The 15,617-nt window shown below is 33.0% G+C and overlaps 1 protein-coding gene across 1 annotated transcript; it reads left to right on the top strand.

Moving 5' to 3' along the window:
- Window positions 1–1,791: 1,791 nt before the first annotated feature.
- On the top strand, window positions 1,792–12,484 carry LOC114579961. Its single transcript, XM_028696216.1, has 3 exons — window positions 1,792–1,914; window positions 2,038–2,434; window positions 12,200–12,484. The coding sequence occupies exons 1-3, from the start codon at window positions 1,792–1,794 to the stop codon at window positions 12,439–12,441; spliced, it is 762 nt and encodes a 253-aa protein (XP_028552049.1). The 3' UTR covers window positions 12,442–12,484.
- The last annotated feature ends 3,133 nt before the right edge of the window (window positions 12,485–15,617 follow it).

A 15,617-nucleotide genomic window follows, 5' to 3' on the forward strand; every position in this document is an offset into this window, starting at 1 on the left:
ATCAATACACACATTCACTTTTCTAAAAATAAAAAATCAACTTCCTATTTTTTCTTGAAATCTTTGGTAAGTTGTGTTTGACTTCTCTAAAACAGTCAAAGGAAGGAAACTCATATTTTTTACTCTCATTTTCTATTTCCTAAAAGAGGTTATTCTACTTTTGATTTAAAATCTTTTTCATCTTTTAAATTATTCTTCGAAACTAAGTTTTTTTAATCTCTCTACATTTTATTTATCGCATAGGGATCTTTTACAAGTTGTTGAATCTAACTCATAATTTTCTTAATCAAAAATTCGCTTTATCAATATGATGGGTTTACTTTTATTTTTAAGACTTCAAAAAGGTAGCATATTAAAAAAAAAATTGGCCAATGATGCCAAAAATAAAAGATGCGCAATGACGCCAAATTGAAAAATATACACAAAAGTGTATAAAAAATCAAAAGATACGCAATGCACCAACCAATTGTCAAGAGGCATAAAATGAGCCCACAAAACTTAATGCTTACCATTCTTGTACTTCTTAAAAGCTTAAGAAAATCCTTGATACTTTCGATACTTGAGTTTGAAAATCTTGATTCTTGATTCAACAATTTGTGCATTGATCTTCTATTAGATATATTTTATTGAAGGAGTTTTTAAAAAATGATTGTTTCTATCTCTAATTTATTTCATGATTTAGATATTGAATTAAAAAGTTTTTAAGCCTTTTTAAAGAATTTGAGTTTGGATTATCAAAATATGAATTTCTAATATTTTCTGGGCTATGCGTTGTCAATCCAATTGTACTAAGTTTTTGATTTAAACCAAGAGGTAAATTTCTCATTTTAAGAATATTTTTTTTCACTAGATCAGGGAACATTTTTTTTCTTTTGTTCGTTTTGATTTTTGTTTATACCTCCTCTCTTTTTGATAATGTCATAGGGGGAGAACGTATTGTTGAATTTTTATACTACTATCGTATTTGCCTTTGTACTGTTGAATTTTTGTACTGTTATAGTATTTGTCTTTGTACTGTTAAAATTAAAAACAAAAAAAATATTTTTATCTCCCCTATTTTTTAAAAGTGTTATTCTAGTGAGGGGGAGATTAAGAATTTACTTTTTTGAAAATTCAAATTGAAATGTTTTTATTGACCTCATTATTTGAGGTCAATTTCCCCGAATTAATTTCTAGTACAAAGGTTTTCGTAGCCTAGAATAGACGTTACCCATAAAATCTCCCTTAGGTGGACACCTAATGACATAGCATGGACTCAGCATTCTAATTCAACAATATCTAAACTTGATCAAAATCAAATCATCTCGACGTCAAGCCCAATCCATTCGATTTGAGTTCAATTTCATATAAACATCTTTAATTATATCCAAAATAAAATTCATCTTAAATCTTTTTAAAATCAATTCAAATGATTTTTTTATTCAATACATAGATCCTATCTATCAATTCAAATCGAGAAAGCAATAATTTCATTTAGACTAAATTAAGAATAAAATCAGTTCAAAGAATTTTTTTTAACATTATTTTAAACTAAATAAAATAAGAGTTAGGGCCGGTCCAGCCTACATCCCAGAACTGCCCACGATCCCCCTCTCCTAATTCGCGAATCAACCCGCCCCCTCACGCCTGCAGTTCGCGAATTTCTCCTCTCTCTCACAGAGCAGTTCGCATAACTTCCTCCTCCCCTGCAGTTCGAAAACCACCTAGCAGTTCGCACTCCCTACAGGTCCCGTCACCCTGCGAAAAAACTTACAAAGATTGGTCATAGTATAACAAAAAATAGAAAAGCCAATGACAGGTACAAAACAACACCCCAAAAACCGCCTACCCTTGGTTCGGCAAAGGCCCTACATCTTCGACAGCGTGAAGAACCGTGGCACTCCTCAGACAGGAATTTATATTTATCCAGTGAACGTACGCTCCTCTACGTTCGGATCTAGGCAAAAAAAGCGCAATACCGAGTACCGAGTACCGAGTTGTACCGAGTTTTTTAAAAAAACTCGGTATTGCGCTGTTTTGATCTAAAACAGAACGTAGAGGAGGTACGTTCACTTCAGTGTATGTAATAAAAGTTCCCTCAGCAGTTCCGAACTGCTCTCTCATACACACGCACAGAAGCCTCCATCTCCCTCTCTGGTTGGCGTGAAAAGACCCAGGCGAAACTCCCATTCACAAGGAACTCCAAATCCCGAAGCCTCCAGCCCCATTTTCGCACAAATTGTTCCCTCCCTGGATCGCGTGGGAAGGCCGAACGAAAACTCTCTCTCGGTTTGTTCTCTCCCAAGCCCAGGAAAGCCGAATGAAGCCCCCATCCTCCTCCCTTCCGTTCGTCTCACCAAGGAGAAATCGTCGCCAGCCCTAACCGATCGAGCCTTCTTCCCTTTCGACCTGCTCTCTCGCCGATTTACCCTAGCGACCGGCTCTCTTGCACTAGGTATATTTTCCCTTACATCTTCTCCTCCCCTTCAACTTTCAAAATCAAGCATTGAGTGTTTGAGTATTGATCTTCTTGATCAAAATCTGAGATGTTTTGTCTATTTAGCCTCATTGATATTCAACTTTTTTTGGGTTTTTTCTAAGAATCTTGATAGCAAATTGATAACGACTTTTGTCTTTAATTGGAAAAAGAATAGATTCGTTAATAGAAATCCATATTGGAAAGTCTTTTAAACTATCATATGAGTATGAAGTTGTATAACTTTTTCTTTCTTGTCTCAGAAATTTATTTGACTTAAGTTTTAAGTTAGCATGAATGAGTGAAACAAATATTTTCTTTGTTACAGTTTACCTTCAAGTTGAAATATAAGAAGTTTTCTTTATGAGTAAATAGAGATTTGCTAGATTTTTTTTTTTATATTGTTTTGTATGATGTTTTGGGAAAGGAAATGGTATAATTTTTTGTTTTACATTCATGAATATAAAAAAAGAGAGAAGCAAGTAATTGTTGAAAGAAAGGTGTATGTTTTTTTTAAAAGGTGATTTGCTCGTATTTTGGAAAGTGGGAAAAGTGTCTTTGAAAAGTAAAAATGTCTATCTTTTGGGAAGTTTTAGAAAATAAAAATGTATTTTTGTATCAGAAAATGAAATGTGTAAAATTGAAGTTAAATTTGGATTTGTATGTGTGAAAAGGTGAGAATTGTATTTATTTTGGAAAAGTGGAAGTGTATACTAGAAGAGTATTGTGTAAGATAAGTAGAAGTAAAGTATTTGATTTTGTGGTAAGTGTATATTTTCGAAATTGGAATTGTATGTGTTTTGTAAATAGAAAAGTGTGTGATCTTGAAAGATGAATATTGTGTGTATTTTGGAAAGGTAGAATTGTGTTTGTAAGAAGTGAAGTGTGTGCGTGTATATTTGGAAAATGAGATATTTTTATACATTTTGGAGAGGTGAAAAGTATATATATATTGTGGGTAAGTAAAAGTGTGCTTTTGTGAGAAGTGAAAAGTGAAAAATGTCGACATGAATAAGAGAAGTATATTGAGTAGTATATCAAGAGGTGAAATTTGTGTATTTTTGAGAAGTTAAGTAAATATGGAAAAGTATAGTGTGATAGTGTTGGGAAGAAGAAATAGATGAATCTTGTAGTGTGTATTTGTGTTGGAAAGTATATGAAGTATATATATATTGAAGAGAAAATATATAAACTTTGGAAGATGAAATGTATGCGTATTGAAAACTATTTTGTGTGTAAAGGTGTAGTGAAAGCAAATTTTGTAAATGTGAAGAAGTGAAGTGTATAAATATGAGGGGTAAAGTGTTTGCTTATGAAAATTGTGGAAGTTTGGAAAAGTGTAAGTAAACATTGGAAAAGTATACAATAAGAGTTCAAAAGTAGAATGTTCAAAGGCAAGCAACAAATTCGGTGTTCAAGCCCGAAGAAAGGTACGTTTTTATTTTCAGTAAATTTCAATTATTTTATTATTAATTATTAAATGCGCTTTCTAATTCCTCTTTTACCTGTTTTCTTTTCTTTATTGGCATGAACTACGAGGAGCGGTACCAGTCGAGGGAATAAAAGGACAAAGAGCTAATGACATCAGTCGCCTCTATCCAGCCGGGTAGAGGTGCTACGGGCGGAACCACCGGGTCGTAGCCCCCGGTGATTGTGAGTATTCTAAACTTAGAAAACCTTTAGGGAACCCCTTGATGTGGTTTGCACAAAACCTTCCCTTTTAGGTCCTTGTAGTAACTTCAATTTATTAGATTTATTTTTATTTTTTTATTGTAGATCCCTAAACCCTATTTCTACGTACGAAAAGTCCTAAGGGTTAGTAATAACAAAGATTTTCACCTATAAAACAGTAGTGACATTTAAGGACAATAATTAAAGACCGAGTCTTAGAAAATCTAGACTTATGATGCATATACACTTTAGGATAGAAATATATAACATAGAAAATTTAGTGACACCTCACTTTAGGAGTAGTGAATTTTTTTAATTAAAATTTAATCAATTAGAAAATTTTAGCCAATAATTGACCTAGGACATATCAAAACCTCACAGCTTATCATACACACCTAGATTTGTTTGTTAGGACAACCGACTCTAGTTTTAGGTTAGGCCGGTGTTTATTTTATTACTGCTATGTGACGGGCTTTTTCTCTGTTTTCACTGCATGCTGATTGTAAAACTGTTGGTGTGTTTGTTTATTTACTTTTACTACACTTTATGATGTGATTTGGTTGACGATTAGATTATTCGTAGGTTAGGAGCGAACTGGTTGTTAATAAATTTTTTTGCAGGTGGCCACACTCGTGTAGGACAGTAAAGGGGGCTAATTAATTAATAATTATATAAATGCTACAGGTGCTCCAGTTGCTTAGCCCCCAAATAAAAAGAGTGTGGCCAAGTGTGGCTGAGTGATTTAATTTAAATGCTTATGTATAACTGCTTGGGATGATTTTTGCTTAGGATAACCCTACAGGTGGTCTAGATTTTTTTTTTCTTTCTGTGATGTAAATGTGAATGTAAATGTAATGTATTAAAAGTCAAGATATATGAAAGTGATTTTGAAAGTGGGATATCGCATCCAATTTGGAATCCAAAGAAAACAGAATATACCTTAAAGGATTATTCTCTTTTATTTGGAAAGCCAAATTAGGATGATTTAATTATCCAAATAGAAAAGAAAATACCCCTCTTTAGGGAAGAGTTTCTTTTCATTTGGATATCCAGACCTGACGAATCCAAGGAGTTCATAGAAGAATAAAGGATGATAAGAAGAAATAGAAGAAAAAACAAAGAACAGTATATCCCAGTTCAAAATTTCACTTGTGTCATTCTTAGGATTAGAATCCGAGTTTGTTGTCAGTGGTGCTCGGCCACTTTACTTTTCTGCAAATTCTGGGTGTAATATGGATATTGGATATTATAATTTTGGATTATTTAATTTGTTTGTTTACATTGTTTGTGCAGTAGCTTTTTTTTAGGGCCCTTGCATATAGTGTTTTGTTTTAGCTCTGGATTCGAATCGGAGAGATTTTTTTTCGTAAGGGTACGCTCAAAATTCTTTTACTTGAAATTCTAATAAAATTTTTAGGCTTACATAGTAACTCTAACGATATAAGAAGTAAGCTCGGGACCGCCGAGAGTCAGCATAAGCATATTAATACTTTCTCTTCCTTGTTAGGCACCTCCCCGCCTGCGGGTTCTGGCAGACCACTTGACCTATGAGGGTGCAGTTCTATCAAGGGGAAGTTGTGCAATCTCTAGGGAAAAACCTATTTTCTAAGCCTAATTTTTAAACTGCTTCATATTCATTTTATGCATTCGAGTCAATTAGCATGCATTGCATTTGATACAAATTAAAAAGAGTCTAAAATATTAATTGCATTTTTAGGCATAACTCACCCTACATAAGTTGAGGGCTAATTAGGAACTGTCTTAGATGTCGGCCCCCAATTCCTTAAAACTTAAGCAACGTCCCTACTTATCTTTCATAAAAGACTTGAAACATGGTTTTAAAGCGCCTAGGTGGTTAGCTGGCTCCCCAATCCAGGCCGGGATAAGTCCAGATTTGCACTTCATTAGTTAGGTTCGGGTCACTATTTTATAGTACCCAAATTAGATTTAGGTTCTGAGGCAGATTCTTTTTAGATCTTAAGTCCTCACCCTCCGGGAATATAAATCTCAAATTTCTAATAAAATGTCAACTTAAATATAAAATTTTCTCCTAAAATGTAAAGCCCAACCTAGGATAGATTGAGGTTGTCTCTGGGCTTCTCAGAATCCGACACCTACTACTTTTCATCCTTTGACTCGCTAATAAATGTTCAACATTGAGCTTTCACCTTGGAAAATTCCTACTTCTGTTCCTTGTCTTTTACTTTGTAGTCAAAGGGTATGAAATCACTACTTTAATCGAGAGTTTTCTTAGGAACATTCCTCCTAGGATGTAATTAACTATAGGAGCTTGCTCCTATAGGGATTTGAGAACCCCAGACTAAAATAAACCTTGTTTTATTCATATAAAATAAGGGAAGAATCTTTGGAAATGCAGATATCTTTAAAAACTTTATTTCTAATCTTAAATATATTTGTAGGATGTTATTATTGTCTTTTTTGATAATATAATTTTCTACTTGATATATTCAATGGTAGAAATGATGAATTTTATAAAACTCATTCTTACTTTTGTATGTTTTGAAGAATTATATGTTCATCTTTCGAGATGATATAATATTCTCCTTGCTATATCTAAATGAAAGAATGAATAAATTTTTCAAAAAAAAAATTATTTCTATTTTTAAACACATTCTTAATAATTTCATGTTTATTTTTTGAAATAATATGTCATTCTTTGAATTGTGTTTGATTATAGAAATATCAATTTTTAAAACCATATTTTGATATTGAATCCATTATAGAATATATGTCAGTCTCCCAAGATTGTATTTTATTCTTAAATGCAGTATTCGATTACAAAATAGGAGAATTCAAAATCTGCGTAGTGACACAATTTTTCCCACCAGTTTTGCCATCATCAAAAAGGGGGAGATTATTGCGGATCTATGGTTTATAATTTCGATGATAGCAAACATTCTTATTTCTCTACGATTACCTTATGTACTGACATTTCAGGTTCACACGATCGGACTGCAATTTGAAACCAGCTCAATATTGAATAGACTAGGTCTGAGTCAATTTGTACACTTTTTCCTTTCTTGAGTCTATTGTATTTAGTGTGGCTCCTGATGTTTTGTAGCTTGGAAGATTTTTCTACTGTTCCCTAGAGTTTACTATTTTTGGTAATATCGTCTGGGATGATATTTATATCGGCCTGGACGATCTGTCTAAAAGCAGAAACCCTAATTAGGGCATCCTCATTAAAGCAGCAATCTTTATGCAAAACACATCGTCCTGGATGATTTTGTATCGGCCAAGATGATAGGCTCAATTCAGAAAGAATCTGCTGCCATATCTACTTAGGAAATACTTATTTTTGGACATCGGCTCAGTGGATTGGCCTGGCCTATCCAGATCGGCCTGATCCAGAGCAATTTTTCTTAAATAAATCTAGCAATTAAGGAAAGCAATTAATGGTGATTTCTTCCGGGCCGATTGCAAGATCGTTTGGGCCGATTAGACATCAGCCAGCTTCATTTTAGGGCGATATTCAGGACGATTTTTCTCATATTTGAACTAATCGACCAGGACGATATGTCTATCATCCTGGATGATAAAGTCGGTAACTTGTATTAATGAACTCATTTTTATCTCTTCTATTTAAGCTATGACAAGGCACTTTGTAAGTTTCTTTGGCAGCCATTGTAGCTTCGTTCTTGTGGGGAAAACTTGAAGAGAAAGCTTGAAAGGGAGTGAGGAACGGGTGAAGTCTAAGAGAGGGAGAAGATCCTGTGAGGGGGACTCAAGGGAGTGTGGAGGGGGATTCCACACGGTTGCTCCGGCAGGCTTGCACTTTCATATCGTCGGATTCAATGCTTGTCTCGAGGGAAGTTCACCAAAGAAGAAGATCTCTTTGGTGTCAAAGGACCCGGCGACTCCGCCGCACCGGGCAAGGTGGAAGTGATTTTGTAAGGGCTTCTCCGCCTAGATGTGGGGGCTAAAAGAGAGACACTTGTGTTAGTACAATACTTGGAGGGTGCCTCCAAGGAGTGGACGTAGGTCAAGGTTTGACCGAACCACTATAAATCCGGAGTGTTATTTTCTTATCATTGCTTCCACATTTAAATTTCTGCATCTTTGGTTTTGATTGTGGTGAATCTTGTTTTTGGATTTAAGATTGTGTTTGTTTTAAATACTGATTCTCCTATCTATATCTTTTTTAGTCTTGGGCCAGTTCATAAGGGCTTAACATCCCTAACGAACTTTCACCTTCCTTACATTTATTTTCTCCTCCACTTTCTTCTTGCTAGGAGTGATTTTAAGATTAGGGCAGTGCAATTTGATATGTTCAAGTTTTCTGCATTCATAGTAAATAACATCGTTAGAAATCTTAAAATTTTTATGGAACTTACTTTTATTCCACTGTTGGTGTCTTCTTTGCTTCCTTTTTAGAAAACTTTTGAATTATCTTATCATCAAGGCAATATCATCCTCATCCTCAGACTGTGACTGATAGCTCACCAAGTCATTCACTTTCAATGCTATATTCTTCTCCTTTCGCTTCTCACCTACATCAATCTGCTTTTGAATCACTTATTACTTGTAAGCAATTAGTGATTCAGGAAGATTGTCAATACAATATACATTTAAATCTTTAGACTCTATAATAGCATTTATTTTAGCATCATAAGTAGGAGGAATACAACGAAAAATTTTATTAACTTTTTTTGTATTCATTAGTTCCCTATCTAAAACATGCAAAGAAGTTACTATTTGAGTAAAACATATATACATGTCAGATATATATTCATTTAGTTTTATACAAAATAGTTCATAATCATGTAACAAAATATTTAATTTAGATTTTTTAATTTCGTTAGTTCCTTCATATGTGATATAAAGTATATCCCAAATTTCTTTTCTACTTTTACAAGTAGAAATATATATGTAGTCTTCTAATTTAATAGCATAGAAAAAACTTTCAAATATTTTTTATTTAATTATGCTAAGTCTCATTCTTCTACAGTCCAGTCAGTAAAGGGTGTTTCAAATCTAATGCCATCTATAATTCTTGTCGACCTAGTGTACCCATCTTGAACTAAAATCCTTATGCCATCTATAATTCTTGTCAGCCTAGTGTACCCATCTTGAACTAAAATCCATATGCGATAGTCAAGTGATTGACGAAAAATAGACATTCGTATATTTCAAAACTCAAAAGGAATGTTATCAAATAGTGGGGGTCTAGTGATCGAATATATTTCGGGTGTGTTACAATTTCATAAATTAGCCGTAATCATTTTTCAAAAAGCAATCTAAACTTTAAATTTTAAAGTAAGCTCTGATAGCGCTTGAAAAGTTCATATAGGTTGTTAGACTTATGTAATTATCCCAAGGCTTACCAAGAGGAAGGGGTGAATTGGTTATTTAAAAAATCTTGATAAATTTTAGGAAAATCATTTAATAATTTTCACAATTTGATTTTCTTTAAAATAAAATTTTCAACCACAACAATAAATTGCCAAAAATAAAATATGGAAATATAAAAAGAACATAATAATTTATAGTGGTTCGGTCCAACAAGACCTACGTCCACCCCTTGAAGACTCCTTCTTCAGGTATTGCACTATTACCAAAGTGACTCTCCTTTTGCCTCTACTACAAGGCGGAGAAGCCTTTATAATTTTCCTCTCTTCCACCAATACCCGATGCGGCAGAGTACCGTCATACTTTCACATCCTCTAAGTGTCGGTATGGTACCGTCGTTCTTTCACACCCTCCAAGTGACGGTAGAGTACCTTCATCTTTTCATATCCTCAAAATGTTGACAGAGTACCATCGTCCTTTCACATCCTCCAAGTGTCGGTAGAGTACCATCATCTTTTCATACCCTCTAAGTGTAGGCAGAGAATCAGATCTTCTCTAAAAATCTGCTCTCGAGCAACTAGAAAAAAAAAGTAAGAGAATTGACACAAAATAAAAGAGATTCTCACCTTTGAGTAACCTTATAAATCCTTCATACTTCATTTGCAAGAACTCTCTCTAAAAAAACTCTTCCAAAACACCCTTTCTCTTGCTCTCTAAGAAATCATGAAGACCAGATACGTCCAAGTTAGTTTCTAAAGACTTTTTATCTGAATGACATCAAAAACCATCCATAAAATAGAAATTTTTAATTTCAGCGTCCACGATCATACAGTACGATCGACAATCATCCTGGACGAACAATACAAATTCTTCTCATACAATACTATACAAAATATTTTCGTACAAGTATATTGATATGTTTATCATACAGTACGAATAGTTATAAAAAAGTTTCTATGCATCCTGACGAAACGATATTCGATAATTTCGTAATCCAGATGTCATATGTACGAACTTGATATTGTTCTGGATGAATAGTTCAAAAAATTTACCTATTCGTATGGATCAAAATTTTCCCAATATTTTTGTACTCTGGACATTATATGTATGAACTTCAGATTGTCCCGGACGAATAGCTCGAAAAATTTACCTGTTGTTATAGGCAAAAATGTTCACATCATTTTAGTACTTCGCACGTTGTTTGTACGAATCCAACTTCGTATTGTACGAACATTATTAGAAAATTTTTTCGTCCATGCTTTGATTAACTTCTTGCTAGAGGAAATAACTAAACAAATTATTATGTACGAATTAAAATCGTATATTACGATTAGTTTAAAAATTTAAGACACTCCCCCAGTGTCTGTGTGTGTGTACGATTACTCAATTACAATCACACTCTCTCAGGCTTAATAAAAATGTAAAAATACAGACTCCAATTATAATGAATTCTAAAAAATATGACTTGAAGTCTTCAACAATCTGGATTATGTTTTTCTTGAAATATTAGTACACACAAACAATAAAAGTAATATAACCAATATATGTTAAGAGAAACAGTAATAAAAAATAATAATATTTGGAATCATAAAAAATACACATGATATGAAAGCTAAGTTGCAACAATCTCCCCTTTTCTGATGATGACAAAATAATGATATGCTAGAGCGTGAAGAAGCAATCAACAGTTACCAGATCGACCACTGAAGTAGAATACAGGGCCTTAACTGCAACTCCTTCAGACATTGTTTGGCTTCGAAGAGTACTTCAACACTTCAACATTCAATCTTCAAATCCCACAACTCTTCATTGTGACAATATTTCAGCAATGTCTCTAGCCAACAATCCGGTATTTCATGCTCGAACGAAGCATATAGAGATTGATTATCAGTTCATTCGGGATAGGATCAAGCTCAAAGAAATTGTAGTCCATCACATAAACACCAATGATCAGATTGTTGATATTCTCACAAAAGCTCTCTCGCCAACACAGTTCCATCATCTGCAAAACAAATTGACTCTCCTCACTGTGGATCCTCAATTTGAGGGGAGCTGATAAGCCGCTAAACCTGATACGTGGACCACCTCTTCCACGTTCGGCTACCACGTTCTCAACCAACAGCAACCAACCGCAAGCACTCTCTCTGCTACAACAATCTCAGCTTTCAGTCTTCAACTGAATCATCTTAGTCATTAAATCTCTGTTATGTTGTACTAACTTTAGTTATATATACATAATTCAATCTACTGTAAACGTTGAGAGATTAGCAATACATTTCTACAGTCTCTGTGTTCTTCTTCTGCATTTTCTCTGCTACTATTTCTATTTTGGTTTCTCTTCAGGGAAGACATGAAGTATATTTCTGTTAGAATAATAATTATAATGGATAATTTTGGAGTTTGTGAGTCATTATAGGTCTTGGTAATTTATAGTTATTAGTGTTTATTAGATAGTTAATAGGTATTTAATGACAGTCTTATTATTCTATAAATACCCCTTAAGAAGTAGTAGGGAAAGCAAAATGAATGAATGAAATGAGATATGCCTCTATCTCTGAGTTTTGTGCTACTTTCTTCCCCCATCCAGATCTTGCGGCTATTGTCATCCTCAAATTTGTTGTTTATCATGATCATTCGAATCAATTTCATGTCTTTATCTTAATAATACATGCAGCATCTAATTTACTGTAATAATACATTGATTCCTATCTATATATTTGCTTTGCCCAATTCCCACCATAAAAATTCATCGAGACAATGCAGCTGATAGAGCATCGCTACGGAACGAAGGATTTTGTGACGTGCAAAGACACGAGCTTGCTCCTCCTGGTACGTTCTACCTCAAGCATGTTTTTTTTTACCTCAAGCATGTTGCAGATTCCATGTACCAAAGATTTTATGCCAAGAAGGGTGCAGCCGGAAAAGTTGCTGTTGTTTCCTTGCCAATGGCCACTAAAACTAGATGTTTCGATGTAAATAAGGAAGAATTCAAAGTATGCATATAATTCTCCCCAATTATATCAGATTAATTAAACTGGATTTGTCTCATTGAAATACGTATCTCTAAAAAATTATTGGAATCAATGTACAAATGACTTGTAATATATATATATATATTAAATTTGTTTGCTTTCGTCGTAGACTTCTCTGAGCACTTTTTAATATGTTAGAAAAAAAAAAAACAAAGGTCAGTCATTTTTTTGTCATTTTTCTGGTCTCAGTAGGCAAAAACCTTTACATTCCTATCGAAGGGCCTTCACTACCTCTCCGAAGGGTTGTTCGGCCACCAAAGTCGGTGCTGGTGGGCTGACTATGGCTTTCAAAGGCCTAGCCTTGGTTTACCTCCAGCTAGCTGCTGGCCTATTGATCTTGAAAAAAAAAATGATATTCCAATCAAAATTTAACTAGATTAATTGTAAAATGCACATAATTATTTATATATTACATTAATTTAAAACAAATCTAAAATTTAAATTTTGTGGTGAAATTTCTCTCTGGCTATCTAACGAAAATTATATTGCAATATTTTGATCACAATTTTGGTTTCGTTTGCGATAGTTTTCTTATTGTTTTATAAATTGATTTTTTTTAATAAATTTTTTAACATAAATTTTTTGTATAAAAAACTATTTGTAGAAGCAGTAAGAAAGTCGTCTCAAACGAAGTCTTAGGTTTCGTCTGAGATGATTTATTTTTTTATTTTTAAAGCTACTATCTAGTAAAAAAATTTTAATTTTTAAATTAAAAAATTATTTTAAAAAGCAATAAAAAAGTCATCCCAAAAGAAGCCTTAATCTAAGCTCTAATATCTATTTGGGGACAGTTTTGGGTTCCCAGTTCTTTTCTTATTCCTTTACGGATCTATAACGTGTTTATGGGTTTGATGGGTATAACGTGTGTTAGAGCACTCTAGTGGTTACCACTCAACCATTTGAGACCTTATTAAGACTTGACGGTTTGGTAATCTTAATGGGTTATTTTGGTCATAGGTTTATCTGGTTTAGACAACTGTCTTGAACAAAATTTAAAGCCACCTATCTTGGTTGATCCAAAATACTAGGTTCTTATTTTTGAGCGGTGTCGGGTAATTAAGGGTCCTCTATCCTTGTATTGATAATTGTATGTAACCCTTTTTTAGATCCTTGCTGACTTGATTTTTCCTTAATCTTTATGTTGGTACTCTTTTAAGGACTGGCTACCACATTTTAAGGTTCAATGGAGTTTTTTTTTTTTTCAGCTGAGTTATTGTCCCCTTTTTTTATTATTCTTTTCAACCTTAGCCTATCAGACTCACATTGAGCTATTTCTGTTTTACTAAAGTCCTATTAAATGCCTTGATTAATTCATATTCCCTTTGCATGTTATGGAGTAGGGAACTACTAGATTTTTCGACTTACGAGTGTAATATTTGTTGTACTAAAAAATTTTGCAGTGATTATGGGTTTAATATAGTAGATTTATTTAAAAATTCAATATATATTTATGAAATTTATGAGAGACATTAGAGATTGAAGAATATGAGATTATACACTTAATAATAATAATTTGATTTTCATTGTAATGTTTATAGAAGTGAAGTAGCTACAAGCATATAGTTGAAGTCCAATTATAAAGTTGGATGCTAGTACTATGGCGACAATACTCACGTGGCATATTGCAAACAATGACATTGTTGGGAAATACAGTAGAGTTCTTACTCTTTGTAGCTCCTGAACATCTCCCTCGAGAAAATGAAACTTTATTTATATCCTTTTTATGAGTGGTATTTTAGAAAATTTAGGAAGAATCTCAAACACTCTATTTAATGGCCCATGGTGATACTCTTAATTATAGAATTTTTATCCAACATTTGAGTATTATAATGATGCCAAAATCAAATGATCTTGTCTCATTGGGTTTATCTCATCAAGTTGCTTGATTAGATTATAACTGCACAAGATTTAATTTAGAGGCCATTTAATCCTTAAGTAAATATCACAAAGTTTTCAATCTATTTCAAGTGTTGATTTGAGCTCATTCAAAGCCGGATCGGATTACTTGTAGTGTCGATAGATTCGTCTCATCGAGGCGTTTAGTTTGACTCTTAGCTTATTGAAATCGGAGTACAAATGATCTTTTGCTATTATTTGATATTATTTGATGGGATTCTAAATTTAAGAGAGATGTGGTCTCAAAAGAAAAGAACTTTGCCATATTATCGTTCTCAAGTTTTTGCAATTGATAATGATGATAAAATAAACTTTTCCCATATAACCTCTATAGGCTTGAACTCACAAGTTGTCTTAGTGTTGGATTGCTCTTAGGATTATTGCTCGTACGCATTATGATAAATTTCAATTGAAAAAAAATTCATATTCATAGAGAAATATAGAACCTTGGCCTCATTTAAATAGTCTAATTAGCTATATATATATATATATATATATGTTATAATGATCTGCTTGTCTAGTTCTTTAGTCAGTTGATTGTTCTCTTTCCTGGCAAGAGAACAATCACTTCGACTATCTTCCTGAGTATGATGTTTAGCCTCAGTTAAGAATCTATCAATAGATTCAATACGATCAAAAATGTGATTGTTCCAGAAATCTAAACATTTGAGAAGTGAAATAATTAAGAATTAATTTGCATTTTTTGTGTTATTCTGTTTAGGGGAAAAAAGGCTTAAAAGTTTGGAAAACTAGTCATTTTTTCAAAGGTGCTATTTACCTAATATATACATTTTTATTAGCTCCTTTAGATTGTGATAGTGTTTTATTACTTTTTAATCTGAAATTTTTTTGAAATAAAAATTTTATACTAAAAAATTATTTTGAAAAACAATAAAAAAGTTGTTCCAAATGAAAGCAAAGTAGAAAAATCAATTTAAAAATAAGCAAATAGATTAAAAATTGCTCTAAGAATAACATAAAATTGGGACAGCTTTTAGCCCCTACTTTGTCCTTTCTTTCAAAAAAAAATTTGTTCTATAAAATATCTTTAAAAAGCAATAAGAAAGCGGTACCAAATGAAGCTTTAGTATGAGGAAATAAAAGTAAGGGATATATGTTGGATTCAAATAGATTTGGGGATGAGATTTGATCTTACTATCTTAAAATCCCAAGAGAAGATTTTGAGAAATTAGAGTGAGTATGAAAAGAATAAAGAGGATTTTGAGAATTTAGAATAGACTAAAGAAACTTTT

The sequence above is a fragment of the Dendrobium catenatum genome, unplaced genomic scaffold (assembly GCF_001605985.2).
Source record: "Dendrobium catenatum unplaced genomic scaffold, ASM160598v2 fragScaff_scaffold_716, whole genome shotgun sequence".
Lineage (NCBI taxonomy): Eukaryota > Viridiplantae > Streptophyta > Magnoliopsida > Asparagales > Orchidaceae > Dendrobium > Dendrobium catenatum.

Excerpts from the sequence above, each read along its gene's own strand:
- LOC114579961 (XM_028696216.1), top strand. The coding sequence starts at position 1,792 with ATGACAGGTACAAAACAACACCCCAAAAACCGCCTACCCTTGGTTCGG. Across the intron at positions 1,915-2,037 it reads TTTATATTTATCCAGTGAAC|AGGAGGTACGTTCACTTCAG; the intron begins GTACGCTCCTCT and ends AACAGAACGTAG. Across the intron at positions 2,435-12,199 it reads GACCGGCTCTCTTGCACTAG|CTGATAGAGCATCGCTACGG; the intron begins GTATATTTTCCC and ends GAGACAATGCAG.